General features: G+C 51.2%; 1 protein-coding gene across 3 annotated transcripts; it reads right to left on the bottom strand.

Moving 5' to 3' along the window:
• Positions 1-4,085: 4,085 nt before the first annotated feature.
• ptbp1b (polypyrimidine tract binding protein 1b) lies at positions 4,086-19,383 on the bottom strand. 3 transcript variants are annotated; one of them, XM_061078037.1, is made up of 14 exons: positions 19,325-19,383; positions 17,581-17,641; positions 16,980-17,152; positions 16,762-16,908; positions 16,499-16,627; positions 16,065-16,175; positions 15,802-15,979; positions 15,631-15,708; positions 15,207-15,349; positions 14,011-14,044; positions 13,248-13,340; positions 12,872-13,088; positions 7,417-7,494; positions 4,086-6,782 (listed from the first exon to the last, which is right to left on the bottom strand). In XM_061078037.1, exons 2-14 carry the CDS (start codon positions 17,591-17,593, stop codon positions 6,650-6,652), a joined length of 1,527 nt encoding a protein of 508 aa, XP_060934020.1. In that variant the 5' UTR covers positions 17,594-17,641; positions 19,325-19,383; the 3' UTR covers positions 4,086-6,649. The 3 variants fall into 3 exon arrangements, with proteins under 3 accessions (XP_060934020.1, XP_060934018.1, XP_060934019.1); XM_061078035.1 differs by having other exon boundaries at positions 19,257-19,368; XM_061078036.1 differs by having other exon boundaries at positions 19,267-19,368.
• Between the last annotated feature and the right edge of the window lie 2,164 nt (positions 19,384-21,547).

Below are 21,547 nucleotides of genomic sequence, written 5' to 3'. Positions count from 1 at the left end.
ATCTGATAACATCTACTGGTGGTCACTCACATCTGATTCACCATCTTGTGAGACCTTGTGGAAGCAGCTGTTCCAGCTGTTGGAGCTGGTCTTCATGCTTCTGATGATCTGCGACTCTCCTCCTCTCAGTGATTCAGCATCATTAATATTTCACAGTGACAGCTTTGAGGGGGGGGGGGGGGGGGGTACAGATGAATCTTTAATTGTTGCTTTTAAAACAGACGCAGAGATTAATGCTACGACTCCATGAAACTTTCAGAGGATCCACGAATAAATACAGAGACAGCCGGGCGAGAGAGAGAGAGAGAGAGAGAGAGAGAGAGAGAGAGAGAGAGAGAGAGGGAGAGAGAGAGAGAGAGAGATTGTGTCAGTGGGTGCTGCACAACAGGAGAACCACATCTGGAGCAGGTAACCTCGGTCCGTTCCAATAAATAGTTCCCCGGGTTCGGACCTTCTAGTTCCCCGGATTCAGACCTTCTAGTTCCCTGGGTTCAGACCTTCTAGTTCCCCGAGTTCAGACCGTCTAGTTCCCCGGGTTCAGACCTTCTAGTTCCCCGGGTTCGGACCTTCTAGTTCCCCGGATTCAGACCTTCTAGTTCCCTGGGTTCAGACCTTCTAGTTCCACGGGTTCAGAAATTCTAGTTCCCCGGGTTCAGACCTTCTAGTTCACCGGGGTTCAGACCTTCTAGTTCCCCGGGTTCAGACCTTCTAGTTCACCGGGGTTCAGACCTTCTAGTTCCCCGGGTTCAGACCTTCTAGTTCCCCGGGTTCAGACCTTCTAGTTCCACGGGTTCAGACCTTCTAGTTCCCCGGGTTCAGACCTTCTAGTTCTCCGGGTTCAGACCTTCTATTTCCCCGGGTTCAGACCTTCTAGTTCCCCGGGTTCAGACCTTCTAGTTCCCCGGGTTCAGACCTTCTAGTTCCCCGGGTTCAGACCGTCTAGTTCCCCGGGTTCAGACCGTCTAGTTCCCCGGGTTCAGACCGTCTAGTTCCCCGGGTTCAGACCTTCTAGTTCCTTGGGTTCAGACCTTTTAGTTCCCCGAGTTCAGACCTTCTAGTTCCCCGGGTTCAGACCTTCTAGTTCCCCGGGTTCTGACCTTCTAGTTCCCCGGGTTCAGACCTTCTAGTTCCCGAGTTCAGACCGTCTAGTTCCCCGGGTTCAGACCGTCTAGTTCCCCGGGTTCAGACCGTCTAGTTCCCCGGGTTCAGACCTTCTAGTTCCTTGGGTTCAGACCTTTTAGTTCCCCGAGTTCAGACCTTCTAGTTCCCCGGGTTCAGACCTTCTAGTTCCCCGGGTTCTGACCTTCTAGTTCCCCGGGTTCAGACCTTCTAGTTCCCCGAGTTCAGACCGTCTAGTTCCCCGGGTTCAGACCTTCTAGTTCCCCGGGTTCAGACCTTTTAGTTCCCTGAGTTCAGACCTTTTAGTTCCCCGGGTTCAGACCTTCTAGTTCCCCGGGTTCTGACCTTCTAGTTCCCCGGGTTCAGACCTTCTAGTTCCCCGGGTTCAGACCTTCTAGTTCCCCGGGTTCAGACCTTCTAGTTCCCCGGGTTCAGACCTTCTAGTTTCCCGGGTTCTGACCTTCTAGTTCCCCGGGTTCAGACCTTCTAGTTCCCCGGGTTCAGACCTTCTAGTTCCCCGGGTTCAGACCTTCTAGTTCCCCGGGTTCAGACCTTCTAGTTCCACGGGTTCAGACCTTTTAGTTCCCCGAGTTCAGACCGTCTAGTTCCCCGGGTTCAGACCTTCTAGTTCCCCGGGTTCAGACCTTCTAGTTCCACGGGTTCAGACCTTTTAGTTCCCCGAGTTCAGACCGTCTAGTTCCCCGGGTTCAGACCTTCTAGTTCCCCGGGTTCAGACCTTCTAGTTCCCCGGGTTCAGACCTTCTAGTTCCTTGGGTTCAGACCTTTTAGTTCCCCGAGTTCAGACCTTCTAGTTCCTCGGGTTCAGACCTTTTAGTTCCCCGAGTTCAGACCTTCTAGTTCCCCGGGTTCAGAACTTCTAGTTCCCCGGGGTCAGACCTTCTAGTTCCCCGGGTTCAGACCTTCTAGTTCCACGGGTTCAGACCTTCTAGTTCCCTGGGTTCAGACCTTTTAGTTCCCCGAGTTCAGACCTTCTAGTTCCTCGGGTTCAGACCTTTTAGTTCCCCGAGTTCAGACCTTCTAGTTCCCCGGGTTCAGAACTTCTAGTTCCCCGGGTTCAGACCTTCTAGTTCCCCGGGTTCAGACCTTCTAGTTCCACGGGTTCAGACCTTCTAGTTCCCTGGGTTCAGACCTTCTAGTTCCCCGGGTTCAGACCTTCTAGTTCCTCTGGTTCAGACCTTCTAGTTCCACGGGTTCAGACCTTTTAGTTCCCAAAGTTCAGACCGTCTAGTTCCCCGGGTTCAGACCTTCTAGTTCCCCGGGTTCAGACCTTCTAGTTCCACGGGTTCAGACCTTTTAGTTCCCCGAGTTCAGACCGTCTAGTTCCCCGGGTTCAGACCTTCTAGTTCCCCGGGTTCAGACCTTCTAGTTCCACGGGTTCAGACCTTTTAGTTCCCCGAGTTCAGACCTTCTAGTTCCCCGGGTGCAGACCTTCTAGTTCCCCGGGTTCAGACCTTCTAGTTCCCCGGGTTCAGACCTTCTAGTTCCCCGGGTTCAGACCTTCTAGTTCCCCGGGTTCAGACCTTCTAGTTCCTTGGGTTCAGACTTTTAGTTCCCCGAGTTCAGACCTTCTAGTTCCTCGGGTTCAGACCTTTTAGTTCCCCGAGTTCAGACCTTCTAGTTCCCCGGGTTCAGAACTTCTAGTTCCCCGGGTTCAGACCTTCTAGTTCCCCGGGTTCAGAACTTCTAGTTCCACGGGTTCAGACCTTCTAGTTCCCCGGGTTCAGATCTTCTAGTTCTCCGGGTTCAGACCTTCTATTTCCCCGGGTTCAGACCTTCTAGTTCCCCTGGTTCAGACCTTCTAGTTCCCCGGGTTCAGACCTTCTAGTTCCCTGGGTTCAGACCGCTCTCCCCCTGGACCACAGCCACGGCACCACCAGGTGTGAACTGACAGATCCGTTCACACCTGGAGGGCAAATCACAGAAAACACACGTCTGTGTCTGTGTGTGTGTGTATGTGTTTTTTCTGTGTCTGTGTGTGTGTGTGTCTGTGTGTGTGTGTGTATGTGTTTTTTCTGTGTGTGTGTCTGCGTTTGTGTGTATGGGTTTTTTCTGTGTGTGTGTGTGTGTGTCTGTGTGTGTGTGTGTATGTTTTTTTTCTGTGTGTGTGTGTGTGTGTGAGCGCGCGCACATGTTTTGGGGGATTATCTTAAACCTCAGATCTGAGACAAAGCTGCCGTACCAAAGCTTTTCTTTCCTACAATCCCTCTTTGTTGGGCTGTGTGTGTGTGTGTGTCTGTGTGTGTGTCTGTGTGTGTGTCTGTGTGTGTGTCTGTGTGTGTGTATCAGAAGACAGTATGAACTTCTTCAGTCTGTTAATCTTCAGATCTTCTCTTGTCGTTTCCACAGGACTGAATGTTAACGCTTCGATTCTCTTCTTCTTCAGCGGTTTATCAGAATCAAAGCTTTGTTTTTTTCAGACTCTGCAGCTTCGACTTCACTTAAAGTTTGAAAATATAAACTCATGTTTTAACGAAGGACCCAGGAGAACCTCCACCTTAAGCTCAGTCCAATGTGAGGATCCTCTCCCAGGAGACACACAGGTGCTGATGGAACTGAACACATCAACACATCGAGACAACAACACAACAACAGGATTCACAACATGAGAAGAACCAGTTTGTAACTTAATGTTTAAAGTGTTTATTCATAAAGTCTGATGGAGAAGGAGGAGCAGATGAACCGAGGAGTTCCTGATGGTGAAGATGTGAAGAGACATGTTGTGTCAAGACATTTTAAACCAATCAGTGGACAATGGCTCCACCTAGTGGAGATAACTGAATATCATCTGATCGAATGCTTTTTACAGCCTATTTATTTGACGACTTGAACAGTTTGTGTGTGTGTGTGTGTGTTACAATTAATTGTTAATCAATTTAGAATTAGATTATAATTGAAAAAACTGATAAAAGACGACACGTCAACAAACTCAGAATCTGAGACAAAGAAACTTTTAGATAAAAAGTGATTTAATCAGTTTTTCTTCGATGTTTCATCAGATATAAAACCAACGGTCACATGTGCTACAGAACATGTATGTACAGTTCAGGGGCGCCGCCCACTCCCTCACCTGACAGCTCGTGGTGTGTTCAAGTCACCTGGGAGAAACCACTGAAACATTCATCAGAATTTGACTGAAGGACTAAGCTTCAATGTTCACAGTAATGAACGACATGGGGCTGACGTCACCGTCGAGCTGAGGGACGAACACGTGACGACTGGGGGGGGGGGGGCGTTTTGAATGAAAACTCTTGTTGATCCGGAGGTGACTTTAACTCTGACTCAGTTACCATGGTAACTGAATGGAAGTGAACCCTTCATTTGTTGGGGTCTCGTTCTTTCACGTCAGAGTCGATGATTTAAGTTATTTCACAATCTGTCTAATCTGAGGTCAGAGTTTCCTGCTGTACTGTTTTCTGATTGGTCAGTTTACAGGCAACAGTCAATGCCTGAAGTGCAATGCATTGTGGGAAACTCTGTGGGAGCCTGAACAGGAAGTCCCGACTTGAAGAGACTAACCTGCGACACAGCATCCGTTAACAAACATATTTTTTATTTTACTGTCAAAATAATCTCCCAGGTGCCCTGAATGCAGCATGAGGAAACATGTCGTCATGGCATCGTCTGAGCAGCTGGAATGTCATCGTAATAAAGTGAAGACACAAACAGTCCAGTGACCGTCGTCTTCTCTGTCCATCGGTCAGAACCCAGAGGAACCAGCGCCCGTCTGAATAGAGACCAGAGCTACTGGGCCGAGTCCAGAGAGAAGAATCAAAACCAGATCGGTTTGCTTGTTTAGTCCTTAGAACCAGAACCAGAACCCTGAGGCAGGTCGTTCGTCTGCATCTAGAAAACCCTTTTTGGTTTCAGCTGAAGTGGATCACAAACTAATAAATAAAACCGTTCACAGCGTAACAGACGAGCGAACACGACTCACAGCAGAACACGGGAAACATGGTGAAGGCAGCAGAGCCGAGAGAAACACAAGAGAAACACAACTCACCCAAAACAAACCAACACAAGCTCAGGAATGATTAAAATATTGCTACAATATCTGATTTGAATAAAACGTGATTGCATACATGGAAATAAAGAAATCCAAAAGGAACAGAAAATAGACTCTAGAACTAAAAACCCAACAACCGCTATGAGTCAGTTCACATGTGTGATGCTACAATAACCCGCAGTACAAAACACTAACACAAAGACCAACAATAAAATACACCTACATATGAATATATCTGTAATACAGTTCATCAACAGTAAACCTTTATCAACTGTAAACTGCCAGTTCACAGAGGCATGCTGGGACATGTTTCTGACTCCGGGATAAGGCACGGTGTCGCCTGAGCCCGAACCAGGTCCCTGGTTCCAGGTCTGAGGCCGAACCAGGTCCCTGGTCCCTGGTCCCAGGTCTGAGGCCGAACCAGGTCCCTGGTCTCAGGTCTGAGCCCGAACCAGGTCCCTGGTCTCAGGTCTCAGGTCTGAGCCCGAACCAGGTCCCTGGTCTCAGGTCTGAGGGGGAACCAGGTCCCTGGTCTCAGGTCTGAGGCCGAACCAGGTCCCTGGTCTCAGGTCTCAGGTCTGAGAGGAACTCAGACCTGGTTTGATGAAGACACGAGTGTTGGTCGAGGGGAGGAACGAGAGCCTGGGAAACAACTCATGAAGAAAGAAGTCTGAGCCAAGTCAAGATTTAAAGGTTTCAAGTCCCATTTCTGGAGAAATAAGTTAGAATACTGACTTTAATCCCAGATTCTGAGATTAAGTCCAAAGGCAAGAGAGGCTGAAATAACTGGTTTACAAAACAAGACACAATGTGAATTGTGTTTCTTCCTTAAAATCCTGACGTAAACTAACAGACTTCATTCCCTGAATTCAGAGAATCATCTCAGAACGGTTTGTGTTCCAGGAACTCGGATCCTCTTCTAAGGCAAACAACCTACAGGAGCTCTTTCTTAAATAATTTAACATCAGACCAGAGTTCCTGGTGGGTTCAGACATGATGGAATGATCGGAGTGTAGAGGACAACATGGAGAGCGGAGGACCAGAGACTCAGAGGGAGGACTTGGAGAAGGAGACTCAGATGGAGGACTTGGAGAAGGAGACTCAGATGGAGGACTTGGAGAAGGAGACTCAGATGGAGGACTTGGAGAAGGAGACTCAGATGGAGGACTTGGAGAAGGAGACTCAGATGGAGGACTTGGAGAAGGAGACTCAAATGGAGGACTTGGAGAAGGAGACTCAGATGGAGGACTTGGAGAAGGAGACTCAGATGGAGGACTTGGAGAAGGAGACTCAGATGGAGGACTTGGAGAAGGAGACTCAGATGGAGGACTTGGAGAAGGAGACTCAGATGCAGGACTTGGAGAAGGAGACTCAGATGGAGGACTTGGAGAAGGAGACTCAGATGGAGGACTTGGAGAAGGAGACTCGGATGGAGGACTTGGAGAAGGAGACTCAGATGGAGGACTTGGAGAAGGAGACTCAGATGGAGGACTTGGAGAAGGAGACTCAGATGGAGGACTTGGAGAAGGAGACTCGGAGGTGGTGGTTCTCTCCAAGGTCGTGGTTGTGGAACTCGATGAGGGACTCGATGGCTTCCTCCACGGAGCCCATCTGGATCAGAGCCATCTTATGGTCCTTCCTGCAGGAGACCAAAAGAAGGTTCTCAAGACTTCACACAACATGCCCCCCCCCCCTACATTGATCCTGGAACACGTCTCTGAACCGCTGAGTTTCACTAGGAATCAAACGTAGATATCAACTCTTCGTGATCCACACTTTGATTTAACTGGTAAATCCAGTTCTATCCAGTCTTAAACTGGTGACTGGTCTCTCTACCACCCACACACACGTTTGTTCAGCTATCTTAGTGAGGACACTCATTGGCTTACAGCACTATGACGGGAGGAGGACAGCGGCTTCAGGGTAAAGTTAAAGACTTAAGATAAGTTCATGGTTTGAAGATATCAATATGCAGATACTGAAGGGTTTATGAAATGGATGAGGGCTTCGGAGCAAGACCAGGACTTAATGCCAGAGAACAGGATTCAGGATTCAGGCTTCAGCGCTCAAACAGGGATGACACAAGAACTACATTTGAGGACATGGATGAAGTTTTCTGGACGGGTACAAGGACTTCAGAACAAGGACGACGGCTTCTGGACACCATGTGAATTAAAAGCTGAAGGAAGGACAGATAAAGACCTGATGCCGTCAGGTCACAGATGCAGAACAGACCTGTGGGAGACGGGAGGAGAGCAGGACTCTGGACTTACTGGAAGAACTTGAAGCCGTTGACCATCGATCCTGAGCTGGAGAACAGCAGCTTGAGATCCTCTTCTACCACAGCCGGGCTACAGACAGAAAGAGAGAGGAGAGAGGCTGAAGGTCATCTGGTCTGTGGTGTGGTGTCTGTGGTGTGGTGTGTGTGGTGTCTGTGGTGTGGTGTCTGTGGTGTCTGTGGTGTCTGTGGTGTGGTGTCTGTGGTGTGGTGTGTGTGGTGTCTGTGGTGTGGTGTCTGTGGTGTGGTGTCTGTGGTGTCTGTGGTGTGTGTGGTGTGGTGTCTGTGGTGTGGTGTCTGTGTTGTGTGTGGTGTGGTGTCCGTGGTGTGGTGTCCATGGTGTGGTGTCTGTAGTGTCCGTGGTGTGGTGTCTGTGGTGTGGTGTCTGTAGTGTCCGTGGTGTGGTGTCTGTGGTGTCTGTGGTGTGTGTGGTGTGTGTGGTGTGGTGTCTGTGGTGTCTGTGGTGTCTGTGGTGTCTGTGGTGTGGTGTCTGTGTTGTGTGTGGTGTGGTGTCCGTGGTGTCTGTGTTGTGTGTGGTGTGGTGTCTGTGGTGTGGTGTCCATGGTGTGGTGTCTGTAGTGTCCGTGGTGTGGTGTCTGTGGTGTGGTGTCTGTAGTGTCCGTGGTGTGGTGTCTGTGGTGTCTGTGGTGTCTGTGGTGTCTGTGGTGTGTGTGGTGTGGTGTCTGTGGTGTCTGTGGTGTCTGTGGTGTGTGGTGTCCGTGGTGTCTGTGTTGTGTGTGGTGTGGTGTCTGTAGTGTCCGTGGTGTCTGTGTTGTGTGTGGTGTGGTGTCTGTGGTGTCTGTGGTGTCCGTGGTGTCTGTGTTGTGTGTGGTGTGGTGTCTGTGGTGTCTGTGGTGTCTGTGGTGTGTGTGGTGTGGTGTCTGTGGTGTCTGTGGTGTCTGTGGTGTCTGTAGTGTCCGTGGTGTCTGTGTTGTGTGTGGTGTGGTGTCTGTGGTGTCTGTGGTGTCTGTGGTGTGGTGTCTGTGGTGTCTGTGGTGTCTGTGGTGTCTGTGGTGTCTGTGGTGTCTGTGGTGTCTGTGGTGTCTGTGGTGTGGTGTCCGTGGTGTCTGTGTTGTGTGTGGTGTGGTGTCTGTAGTGTCCGTGGTGTGGTGTCTGTAGTGTCCGTGGTGTGGTGTCTGTAGTGTCCGTGGTGTGGTGTCTGTGGTGTCTGTAGTGTCCGTGGTGTGGTGTCTGTGGTGTGTGTGGTGTCCGTGGTGTCTGTGTTGTGGTGTCCGTGGTGTCCGTGGTGTGTGTGGTGTGTGTGGTGTGTGTGGTGTGTGTGGTGTCCGTGGTGTGGTGTCTGTGGTGTCTGTAGTGTCCGTGGTGTGGTGTCTGTGGTGTGGTGTCTGTAGTGTCCGTGGTGTGGTGTCTGTGGTGTGGTGTCTGTAGTGTCCGTGGTGTGGTGTCTGTGGTGTCTGTGGTGTGTGTGGTGTCCGTGGTGTCTGTGTTGTGGTGTCCGTGGTGTCCGTGGTGTGTGTGGTGTGTGTGGTGTCTGTGGTGTCTGTGGTGTCTGTGTTGTGGTGTCCGTGGTGTGGTGTCCGTGGTGTCTGTGGTGTGTGTGGTGTCAGTGGTGTCTGTGGTGTCTGTGGTGTGGTGTCCGTGGTGTGTGTGGTGTGTGTGGTGTGTGTGGTGTCTGTAGTGTCCGTGGTGTCTGTGTTGTGGTTCTGTGGTGTGGTGTCCGTGGTGTGTGTGGTGTGTGTGGTGTGTGGTGTGTGTGGTGTGTGTGGTGTCTGTGGTGTCTGTGGTGTCTGTAGTGTCCGTGGTGTCTGTGTTGTGGTGTCTGTGGTGTCTGTGGTGTCTGTAGTGTCTGTAGTGTCCGTGGTGTCTGTGTTGTGGTGTCTGTGGTGTCTGTGGTGTCCGTGGTGTCTGTGTTGTGGTGTCCGTGGTGTCTGTGGTGTCTGTGGTGTGTGTGGTGTCTGTGGTGTCTGTAGTGTCCGTGGTGTCTGTGGTGTGTGTGGTGTCTGTGGGTCTGTGGTGTGGTGTCTGTGGTGTCCGTGGTGTGTGTGGTGTGTGTGGTGTGTGTGGTGTGTGTGGTGTGTGTGGGTCTGTGGTGTGGTGTCCGTGGTGTCCGTGGTGTCCGTGGTGTCCGTGGTGTCTGTGGTGTCTGTGGGTCTGTGGGTCCGTGGTGTCCGTGGTGTCCGTTGTGTCCGTTGTGTCCGTTGTGTCTGTGGTGTCTGTGGTGTCCGTGGTGTCTGTGGTGTCCGTGGTGTCTGTGGGTCTGTGGTGTGGTGTCTGTGGTGTGGTGTCTGTGGTGTCTGTGGTGTCCGTGGTGTCCGTGGTGTCCGTGGTGTCTGTGGGTCTGTGGTGTGGTGTCTGTGGTGTCCGTGGTGTCCGTGGTGTCCGTTGTGTCTGTGGTGTCCGTGGTGTCTGTGGGTCTGTGGTGTGGTGTCTGTGGTGTCCGTGGTGTCCGTGGTGTCCGTGGTGTCTGTGGTGTCTGGTGTCCGTGGTGTCTGTGGTGTGTGTGGGTCTGTGGTGTGGTGTCCGTGGTGTCCGTGGTGTCCGTGGTGTCCGTGGTGTCCGTGGTGTCCGTGGTGTCTGTGGGTCCGTGGTGTCCGTGGTGTCCGTTGTGTCCGTTGTGTCCGTTGTGTCCGTTGTGTCTGTGGTGTCTGTGGTGTCCGTGGTGTCTGTGGGTCTGTGGTGTGGTGTCTGTGGTGTCTGTGGTGTCCGTGGTGTCCGTGGTGTCCGTGGTGTCTGTGGGTCTGTGGTGTGGTGTCTGTGGTGTCCGTGGTGTCCGTGGTGTCCGTTGTGTCTGTGGTGTCCGTGGTGTCTGTGGGTCTGTGGTGTGGTGTCTGTGGTGTCCGTGGTGTCCGTGGTGTCCGTGGTGTCTGTGGTGTCTGGTGTCCGTGGTGTCTGTGGTGTGGTGTCTGTGGTGTCCGTGGTGTCCGTGGTGTCCGTGGTGTCCGTGGTGTCCGTGGTGTCCGTGGTGTCCGTGGTGTCCGTGGTGTCTGTGGTGTCCGTGGTGTCTGTGGTGTCCGTGCTGTGGTGTCTGTGGTGTCTGTGGTGTCTGTGGTGTCTGTGTTGTGGTGTCTGTGGTGTCTGTGGTGTCCGTGGTGTCTGTGTTGTGTGTGGTGTGGTGTCTGTAGTGTCCGTGGTGTGGTGTCTGTAGTGTCCGTGGTGTGGTGTCTGTAGTGTCCGTGGTGTGGTGTCTGTGGTGTCTGTAGTGTCCGTGGTGTGGTGTCTGTGGTGTGTGTGGTGTCCGTGGTGTCTGTGTTGTGGTGTCCGTGGTGTCCGTGGTGTGTGTGGTGTGTGTGGTGTGTGTGGTGTCCGTGGTGTGGTGTCTGTGGTGTCTGTAGTGTCCGTGGTGTGGTGTCTGTGGTGTGGTGTCTGTAGTGTCCGTGGTGTGGTGTCTGTGGTGTGGTGTCTGTAGTGTCCGTGGTGTGGTGTCTGTGGTGTCTGTGGTGTGTGTGGTGTCCGTGGTGTCTGTGTTGTGGTGTCCGTGGTGTCCGTGGTGTGTGTGGTGTGTGTGGTGTCTGTGGTGTCTGTGGTGTCTGTGTTGTGGTGTCCGTGGTGTGGTGTCCGTGGTGTCTGTGGTGTGTGTGGTGTCAGTGGTGTCTGTGGTGTCTGTGGTGTGGTGTCCGTGGTGTGTGTGGTGTGTGTGGTGTGTGTGGTGTCTGTAGTGTCCGTGGTGTCTGTGTTGTGGTTCTGTGGTGTGGTGTCCGTGGTGTGTGTGGTGTGTGTGGTGTGTGGTGTGTGTGGTGTGTGTGGTGTCTGTGGTGTCTGTGGTGTCTGTAGTGTCCGTGGTGTCTGTGTTGTGGTGTCTGTGGTGTCTGTGGTGTCTGTAGTGTCTGTAGTGTCCGTGGTGTCTGTGTTGTGGTGTCTGTGGTGTCCGTGGTGTCTGTGTTGTGGTGTCCGTGGTGTCTGTGGTGTCTGTGGTGTGTGTGGTGTCTGTGGTGTCTGTAGTGTCCGTGGTGTCTGTGGTGTGTGTGGTGTCTGTGGGTCTGTGGTGTGGTGTCTGTGGTGTCCGTGGTGTGTGTGGTGTGTGTGGTGTGTGTGGTGTGTGTGGTGTGTGTGGGTCTGTGGTGTGGTGTCCGTGGTGTCCGTGGTGTCCGTGGTGTCCGTGGTGTCTGTGGTGTCTGTGGGTCTGTGGGTCCGTGGTGTCCGTGGTGTCCGTTGTGTCCGTTGTGTCCGTTGTGTCTGTGGTGTCTGTGGTGTCCGTGGTGTCTGTGGTGTCCGTGGTGTCTGTGGGTCTGTGGTGTGGTGTCTGTGGTGTGGTGTCTGTGGTGTCTGTGGTGTCCGTGGTGTCCGTGGTGTCCGTGGTGTCTGTGGGTCTGTGGTGTGGTGTCTGTGGTGTCCGTGGTGTCCGTGGTGTCCGTTGTGTCTGTGGTGTCCGTGGTGTCTGTGGGTCTGTGGTGTGGTGTCTGTGGTGTCCGTGGTGTCCGTGGTGTCCGTGGTGTCTGTGGTGTCTGGTGTCCGTGGTGTCTGTGGTGTGTGTGGGTCTGTGGTGTGGTGTCCGTGGTGTCCGTGGTGTCCGTGGTGTCCGTGGTGTCTGTGGTGTCTGTGGGTCTGTGGGTCCGTGGTGTCCGTGGTGTCCGTTGTGTCCGTTGTGTCCGTTGTGTCCGTTGTGTCTGTGGTGTCTGTGGTGTCCGTGGTGTCTGTGGGTCTGTGGTGTGGTGTCTGTGGTGTCTGTGGTGTCCGTGGTGTCCGTGGTGTCCGTGGTGTCTGTGGGTCTGTGGTGTGGTGTCTGTGGTGTCCGTGGTGTCCGTGGTGTCCGTTGTGTCTGTGGTGTCCGTGGTGTCTGTGGGTCTGTGGTGTGGTGTCTGTGGTGTCCGTGGTGTCCGTGGTGTCCGTGGTGTCTGTGGTGTCTGGTGTCCGTGGTGTCTGTGGTGTGGTGTCTGTGGTGTCCGTGGTGTCCGTGGTGTCCGTGGTGTCCGTGGTGTCCGTGGTGTCCGTGGTGTCCGTGGTGTCCGTGGTGTCCGTGGTGTCTGTGGTGTCCGTGGTGTCTGTGGTGTCCGTGCTGTGGTGTCTGTGGTGTCCGTGGTGTCTGTGGTGTCTGTGGTGTCCGTGGGTCTGTGGTGTCCGTGGTGTCTGTGGTGTCTGTGGTGTCCGTGGTGTCCGTGGTGTCTGTGGTGTCTGTGGTGTCTGTGGTGTCTGTGGTGTGGTGTCTGTGGTGTCCGTGGTGTCCGTGGTGTCCGTGGTGTCCGTGGTGTCTGTGGTGTCTGTGGTGTCCGTGCTGTGGTGTCTGTGGTGTCTGTGGTGTCCGTGGTGTCTGTGGTGTCTGTGGTGTGGTGTCTGTGGTGTGGTGTCTGTGGTGTCTGTGGTGTGGTGTCTGTGGTGTCCGTGGTGTCCGTGGTGTCCGTGGTGTCTGTGGTGTCTGTGGTGTCTGTGGTGTCCGTGGTGTCTGTGGTGTCTGTGGTGTCCGTGGTGTCTGTGGTGTCTGTGGTGTCTGTGGTGTCTGTGGTGTCTGTGGTGTCTGTGGTGTCTGTGGTGGGACGAGCAGCTGAAGGACTTACGGGATGTTGGACAGGTGCAGGGTGGCAGACGGTGGGAAGATGTTGGAGTAGTTCTTGGAGCCGGGCTTCTTGAAGCGGTGCAGAGGGGAGCTGCTGAACTCTTTGGTCAGGCCCTGGTCCTCGTGGCCTTCCCGGGGAAGCTGCACGTTGGTGTGTTTGGACAGCGTGATGCGCAGAGGCTTCCCGTGCAGCCGCTGGCCGCTCAGGTGACTCATAGCTGCAAACCAGACCAGTGGAGAACGGTTCAAGCTTCTGAACAGACAAGGACTCGGCTAAGAAAACCATTATGATGGAGCAGCAACGTCTATTCTGGTTTCCCTGATGAAACGTTGCTTTAAAGGAGGAGGAGCTTCCGCTCCGCAGCAGGAGGCGTTACCTAGCTGAGCCTGTGTGCAGTCGCACATCTGAACCAGAGCGTTCTCCTTCTTGTTGAACAGGATCTTTACTCTCATCACGTCGCCGTAAACACCTTCAGAGGGAAACAGAGGTTCAACACTTTCTACACGTCACACAAACATGTTACACATGTTAAACATGTTAAACCTGTGACGAGTGTCTGTCTACATCCTACAACACTGACCCTAGTTCTAACAATCAGATCAAAATGAGGCCTTCCTGTTTACTAATGTGTTAATAATGAAATCTGTGGAGGAGCTGGTGTCAAAAACCTGGGAAGTTCATTTTGACATGAATTCCTCACGTCACACGAGAGACATTGTGAAACGTGACAATGTGAAAGATTTCAGTTTGAACTATGTTGACTAAGAAAAACAAGCGCTTCTGATTCAGCAGTGAAACTAAAAGAAAAGACAGACGTGCAAACTCAGACTAAGACTCAGTGAAACGAGACCTGACGCACAATAACTGCCTCTCGCCCACATTGTGCGTTTCCTGTTTCAACACAATCACACTGTGAAGCTCTGACTCGTGATTGGTCAAACGCGTGTTCGGGCGTCATCACCACATGACGACATCTTTACATAAAGTCACAACACGCTGGTTTGTGATCAGTGTCTTTGTGGCCGAGCTGCAGATATTGTGAATAAAGTCAAATCATCTCAAAAATCTTTTAAAAATGAAAACAAACCGAAACTTCAAATCAAGGTGATAATCAAAATAAGAAGCTTGTGACAACATACCAAAGAGAATAAAGAGGCAGTGGGGCGAAACTCTCTTTAAAGACAGAAGGCAGCGGAGGGACAGGGAAAGGTGGGAGGGTCCGAGGCGTTTCCACGGCAACAAATTAAAGAAACAAAAAGAAACAGGTGACGGGTCAATCAGAAGGTTAATCACCTTTTGAGGGGGGGGGGGGGTCAGATGAGGTCAATATGAGAACATATTCACACGTAAATGGACAGGGGTGTGTGTGTGTGTGTGTGGAGGTGTATGTGTGTGTGTGTGTGTGGAGGTGTGTGTGTGTGTGTGTGTGTGTGGAGGTGTGTGTGTGTGTGTGTGTGTGTGGAGGTGTGTGTGTGTGTGGAGGTGTGTGTGTGTGTGGAGGTGTGTGTGTGTGTGTGTGTGGAGGTGTGTGTGTGTGTGGAGGTGTGTGTGTGTGTGTGTGTGTGTGGAGGTGTATGTGTGTGTGTGTGTGTGTGTGTGGAGGTGTGTGTGTGTGTGTGTGTGGAGGTGTGTGTGTGTGTGTGTGTGTGGAGGTGTGTGTGTGTGTGTGTGTGGAGGTGTGTGTGTGTGTCTGTGTCAGTGAGTGTGTGTGTGTGTGTGTGTGTGTGGAGGTGTGTATGTGTGTGTGTGTGTGTGTGTGGAGGTGTGTGTGTGTGTGTGTGTGGAGGTGTGTGTGTGTGTGTGTGTGTGGAGGTGTGTGTGTGTGTGTGTGTGTGTGTGTGTGTGTGTGTGTGTGGAGGTGACAGCATCACTGTAACTAGAAGTCACATGACTGTTCAGATAAATCCCCACTTCCTCCTCCTCCGCCCTTCTATGGTCACTTCTGAGTTACGTAGCTCCGCCTCCTGCACTCTTCACAGCTGCACTCTTCTTCTGTGGTGTTTTGACCTTGGTGCTGTGAGCTGGACTCGTCTTCATCACTTGCTGGGAGCTCTGGTTCCCAGTGTCTCACTGAGTCAGTATCAGTGTTGATATTAAAACTTGTTTCTCACAGAATTAACGATGCACAAAATGAATTTAATTCGACTTCTATATATTTGGGTTTTCATTTCTTTTTAATAAGATTGTTAGTTCCAAATATTAAACCTGAAATAGATGGAGTTTATATTTGCTATCAGCTGCTGTATCAGTGTCTGAGCTGAGTGATGTTCTCAGTGTGAACAGGAGAACAGGAGAACAGGAGCAGAGGAGTTCCTCTGCTGCAGTGAAGACTCACCTCAGGGTTCAGGTTGCTGACCAACAGGACACAGTGTCCAGGAGACATGGGGGGGAATCCCAGCCTGGCCCCCCCCGGCATGGACAGAGAGCCCAGTGCTCCGGGCAGAGCAGGGAGCGTCAGGCCTGTGTAGGGGTGGGACACTGGGAGAGGGGAGACCAGTAAACACCTGAACCAGCTCGGAGTCCATCAGGACCAGTCCACTGTCCAGGGTCAGCAGGTGAAACCATGAGACATGAATCCATATCAACCGGTTCCATCTTTATCTCAGATTCAGCTCCTTAGTAACAACTGCTCTTCCTGAACATTCTTCTACTTCCTTATTTGATTAAAGTCTTCTGATAACTTCCGCCTGCCACGGTTTCCATGGAAACAGACAGCTCTCACAGGACCGGAGCTGTGAGGACACAAAGCTGAGACTTACTTGTGGGCTGGAGGGTGAAGGTCGGGGGGAACGTGTGAGTGGCTCCAGCGTAAGGTGCAGCTGAGAAGATGCCTGGAGCTGAGGAAGAGAAGAGAAGTCTTTACCGAGTCGAGTCCATTTTACTAAACGCCATCGAGGCTGCGACATGGCCGCCGGCGCCGCGTCTCTTACTGAAGGCTGTGGCCATGGCCTGGTGCTCCAGGGGGGCGTGGCTGTCTCCGGTGGGAAGGTCCGGTCTGGTGAAGTCTCGACTCTTCTCGTTGTTGTACTTGACGTTGAGGCTGGTGAGTTTAGAGAAGCTGATCCTCAGAGTGCAGCAGCCGTTATAGATGTTCTGTCCGTCCAGAGACTGAAACACAGACACATCAGTTCTCTGCTGCTTCCCGGGCGCACCAGGTGTCACCTTCTCTCTTCCTGTAGGGGGCGCCACTCACCTGTTTAGCTGCCTGGGCCGACGCTCCATCAGAATACTGCAGCAGCGCCTGGAACTGACTGTTCTTGGTGAAGACGATGATCCTCAACACGTTGCCGAACTTAGAGAAGATCTAAGAACCAGAGCAGAACTTTAACAAATCCTCCTCTTCTCTGTATAGACTGGTCTTTACTGCGAGCTAGGCTCCTCCCACCAGTGATGGGGCCGGAACCTGCAGGTTCAAAACCACTGGCACCTTTTAAATCGTAAAAATAATAAACCTCATTGATCCCGGTTCCATCGCCAACACGCCGCTTTATTATTTTAGTCCCTTTTAATGATCTGATTTGTCTCAGCCTTAAAATCCACGGGTAAAGAACTTTGTGTTTGTTAGGTTTTGTATAAATAGTATAAAAAGTGTATTCTTAGTTAAAGATGTTTAATGTTGTGTGTTACCTGGCAGAGGGCGTCCAGTGTGACGGGGTACACCAGGTTCTCCACCACCACCCTCAGCACCGGGCTGGGGGCCACCACCGCCAGGTCCACATGAGACACCGTGAGGGCCCGCAGAGCCGCCTGGGCCCTCTGGGACAAGGGGGGACAAGGGGGACAAGGGGGGGCAAGGTGGGACAAGGGGGACAAGGGGGACAAGCGGCAGATGGTCACAACGTCTGGCTGCAGGACGTTAGCTTACAGCGAACACATGCCAACCCTCTCACCTCCTGGTTGGGTGAGTTGTCCGTCTTCAGCTCCTTGTGGTTGGAGAACTGGACGTAGACCGGGTGGAGTCTGATGATCGGCATCACGGTGGAGTAATAACCCACCATGTTCTGAGCTGCGTCCTCCGAGGACATCTCTAAGAAGGCCTGAGGAGACAGGTCAGAGGTCAGGGATGAGCGCAGCCTCCTCTCGGTGGACTCTGGTCTGAGACCTGCACCTGGTTCTTGGCCTTGAGCATCAGCAGGTTGGACACGTCTCCGAAGGGCAGACCCAGGCTGATGACCTCCGCCTCCGTGATGTCGCTGGGCAGCCTGCGGATGTGGAGGACCCTGGACGGGACCCCCGGCCCCCCCAGCTCACCTGGAAACTTCTTGCTGTCGTTGCCATTGGCTACAGACGATAGGAAACAGCAGGTTAGAGTCACATGACCTGACTCGGACTTCTTCTTGGATTTATCATTAAACTTTCGAGCTACTTCCTCTTCTTGTACAATGTTGTTTCTATATGTATTACAGACATCTACAATCAAATTATGACGAGTCATAATCCAAGTTCAAGACATCTTCAACTAGGTAATTAATACTCTCTCTGACAGATTACTACCAGTTACTTTGTGGGGGGGGTTAACCTCTGCAGAGATGTGATGAATCCACGACTTTAACTTTGTTCATTGAATCGGATAAAAAATGATGTTGTATTGTTTTGTTGTATGAGACCTGCAGCAGTTACACAAGTCTCTGATTCAGGGGCTGGAAAACTGTGAGGCGTAACCATGGCAACAGGGATAAGTTTGAAGCTGAAGCAGCCGGGACCCTGACCTGTGGTGCTCATGATATCTGGACCAGTGGAGACGCTGGGGACAAGCTCCTCAGATCCTCTCTGCAACACAGAAAACACACAACGTTCACACACACTCAAACACACAGCTGGGGGGGGGGGGAGTAAACAAACTCAGACTCTTCACCCAGAGAAACAATAAATCAACAACAGCAGTGAAATCCTTATTGTCATCTGATCTTCTGCTCTTCATCCTGAGGTGTGCATCGTTTCCTCTGAACCTAGAGGTCAAAGGTCAAATGCAACTTCTACTGTTAAATGTTTTTCAAACTCTTATCAGACATGAAATCTTCTCAGGACACGTTGTGTAGTTGGTGTTTGTGTAGCAGCAGCAGGTTGTCGGGTCCGACTCGTTCACACAGGAACATCCAGGCGAGGGGCGGAGCCTGTAGAACAGCAGGAGGCGGAGCCTGTAGAGCAGCAGGAGGCGGGACTTGACGTATAAACTCTGCTGTGGACAGATCAGTGTTGTTGTTTCCAGCTCCTCCACACGGCGTCGGCCTCATCACCAGAAGATCTGGAACCTCCTCGTGTTTCCAAGTGGACGTCTTCGTCTTCTACGTGTCCGGCTCCTCTTCTTCATCCTGAGATCTTTGAGTTCTTCAGTTTCCATCACGTGTTAGAAACCTTCCAGATGTTTTACTGGGAGGCTGCAGGAGAAGATCCAGAACACGTCCAGAGACTCACACGTGTTCTCACAGAACCTGCAGAACCTTCTGTGGCTCATGTGTGAAAAAGCTTCAGTGATGAAACTGACGTGAACAGAGCAGCTCCGCTGTTTCCTGATTCTCCTGATGAATAATGAATCAGAAACCAGAGACGTCTCATGCGTGTCTCACAGCTGGGGGGGAGGAGCCTCCGGACCCGGGCGCCAGAGACCTGGTCACGTTGTGGATTCACTGAGCCGTTTGTTGCTGATGAATTTCTTTATAGAATAAAATTAAAAGGATCTAAATTTAATCACTGCTGGATAAATAGTTTTGAGGTCCAAACTCTTTATCAACTTCAAAGGAGGAAATAATTATAAATAAATAATAAATGATCAGCTGATGAAGTTGAGATTGGAAAGTGTGACGGTGAATTTGTTCAACACCAGCGCCGGCAGCTGTTCTCCAATCACTTCCTGTTTCAACATTAAATACGTCACCATAAAGTTTCCTGATCTCAGCCTGAGGAACAGCCTGAGGAACAGCCTGAGGAACAGCCTGAGGAACAGCCTGAGGAACAGCCTGAGGAACAGCCTGAGGAACAGCCTGCATGTGACACACAATGACCTCAGAACCAGTGTCCAGTGGAACAGCCTGAGGAACAGCCTGAAGAACAGCCAGTGGAACAGCCTGAGGAACAGCCTGCATGTGACACTCAGGTCTGTGGAACCAGTTCAGACCACGTGAGGCCCCCACTGAGTTACAGTGGGGGCACTTCCGGCTTGTGGGCGTGGCCCTCCGGAAGCTGCTGGGCGTCACGCTCTGGTTCCGGTTAGTTTCTCATCTCTAATAAACGTCAGTGTGAACGTGCAGCGCCGCGGGACGTTTCAACAGCGGCTGTTCAATGCAGTGTGCTGTGTCCTCAGCTAACACTGATGCTAGCTCCGCTAGCTGAGCTTCCGGCTGCTCCACAGTCACATGATCACACCCCGCTGCTCTCGAACTCTGACCTGGACTCACTCTCCGCTCGGGCTCGGTACGACCTCCCGCTGCGATCTGCTGAGTCACGATAACTCACCGTCCATCGCACAACACGGAACTGACGAGCAGCTCCTCCGGCTCCACTGCAGGCACAAGATGGCGTCCGGCCGGGGCAGCTACCTGATTGGACGGTTGGTCATAAATACGAGGCGTTCCCGTCAGGAGCTGCATTCTGATTGGCTGCTCACAGAGCGAGCCCAACAATACAGACCTGAGGACAAAGATCGTCTAAGAAGAAGATCCTTGTCTCCTCAGAGAAACAGGAAACACTTTTCACTATAAGCAGGAAACACTTTACTCTAAGAGAAATTAAATGAATTTTCAAATTCATTGACCTTCAGTTCTGCTACAAAGTGTTTATTCTAATCAAAGCTGTAAAGACTCTGATCTCTGTGATGTCCTCTGTCCCACGGGACATCTGTTGGACTAGTGTCCGTCCTGGAGACCGGTCCTTCACCTGCTGAAGGTCTCAGTAGTTTGACTCTTGTTGAAGAACAGAGGACGTTTCACCTTGTTAAAGAATGAGACAAACTAACACTGTGGATATGAGATAAATACAAATACAATGTGATTGATTGATCGATGTCAAATCAACACAAACAATATTTGAATGTATTAATTGGTATGAATGAGGTGACTGATGCTCGTGTTTCTCACACAATCTTTGACCTCTCGCAGGAACATGTTTGTTCATTTTTGCTTGAAAAGAAATATCAAATAAAGGCAACAGAATGGACGTGAGTCAAGAATTAATAACAGGCCACGACGGCCTCGGAGCTACAAGTCTCCTCAGGGCCCCAGCATGTGTGTGTGTTGTTCTCTGTGTGTGTGTGTGTTTGTGTATGTGTGTGTCTGTGCTGCTCGGTGTCCTGTAACACACTGATAAATAATTCCTGCACATGCTGCTTTTCAGGAAATTACTTTGTGTGTTGAAAGATGACCAGTAGCTCACGTGAATAATTCAGCACACACTTATAGTAAATGTTTACATTTGTCACATTAGACTTTGGCCAGTTTAAAAAACTCTGTAAAATACATGGTTTGTATTTATATGGATCTTCTTCGGTCTTGACGACTCAGTGTTACCATTCTTTCATACCTTTATGTACACCACGCTCTTCATCATATCATTCACACACAGACATCCTGGCAACATGGGGCTCAGGATCTTGTCCAAGGACAAAGGCACAGGAAACAGGGGAGACAGGGATCGAACCGCCGACCTTCTGGTTAGTGGACGACCATGTGACTTGAGCCAAGATGAGGGGAAGTGTGAGCTGGATGAGTTCTGATGTCATGTGATCTGTGACATTACAGACCTGTTGTTAAGTGCAATAATATCTAACCAGGTGCGTTAACTTTGTTTATTCTGAGTGAGCGGATACATCCTGTAGGTAGCTGTGCTTGCCAGCTATTTATCAACCAACATCAACGATACCTTTAAACAACACTACAACAAACAATACAATAACTATTAACAGTAACAAGCTTTAATAATAATGAGAACACTAACAGGCTTCCAATGGGACGTGGGATTAGATTACAAATGCTCAGCATGCAGAATGAACACGGGAAACATACTGTCCAACTTGGGCTGATATCGATTCTACTGTGATTAACAAGTTCTCGAATGAATATAGATTCAGTTATTAAAGTAGATCATAGACATACAGAGTGAGAACATTTTGTCTGGTCATCAGTTTTCTTCAATGGACTGTTTGAGGCGGTGGACTAGTGGCAGAAAACTTGGACTACTGGCAGAGAAGGGGTCTCTGGTTCGTCTCCTCGGAGTTTCGGCGGAAACTTGCCTGGATGGTGTAACGAACCTGGATCTGTCCAAAAGATCAAAAGACTGCTCCCTACCCTGTCTAGTGCCCCTGAGCAAGGCACCTTACTCCCCCAACATCTGCGCCCCGGGCGCCGTACCTGGCAGCCCACTGCTCTGCTCTGCAGTGTGTCCTGCACCAGATGGGTGAAATGCAGAGGACTAATTTCCCCAATGCATGAGTGTGTCTTTGCATGTTTGTGCATGTGTGTGGGATTAATAAAGTGTATCTTCTTCTTCTTCTTCTTCTTCTTCTTCTTCTTGAGGGTTAAGACTTGGTGTTGGAGGTAGGTTAGAGTATTTAGTTTAAGTTAGGATAGGGAATGATTTATGTCAACGAGTGACCTAAGATAGAACTACAAACAAGTGTCTGTGCGTGTGTGTGTCTGTGTGTGTGAGTGCGTGTGTGTGTGTGAGGCCTCCGCCTGAGACACG

This window comes from Limanda limanda, chromosome 9 (genome assembly GCF_963576545.1).
Source record: "Limanda limanda chromosome 9, fLimLim1.1, whole genome shotgun sequence".
NCBI classification, from domain to species: domain Eukaryota; kingdom Metazoa; phylum Chordata; class Actinopteri; order Pleuronectiformes; family Pleuronectidae; genus Limanda; species Limanda limanda.
Note: the sequence above shows the minus strand (reverse complement) of the source record. Positions and strands in the feature narration are given on the sequence as shown.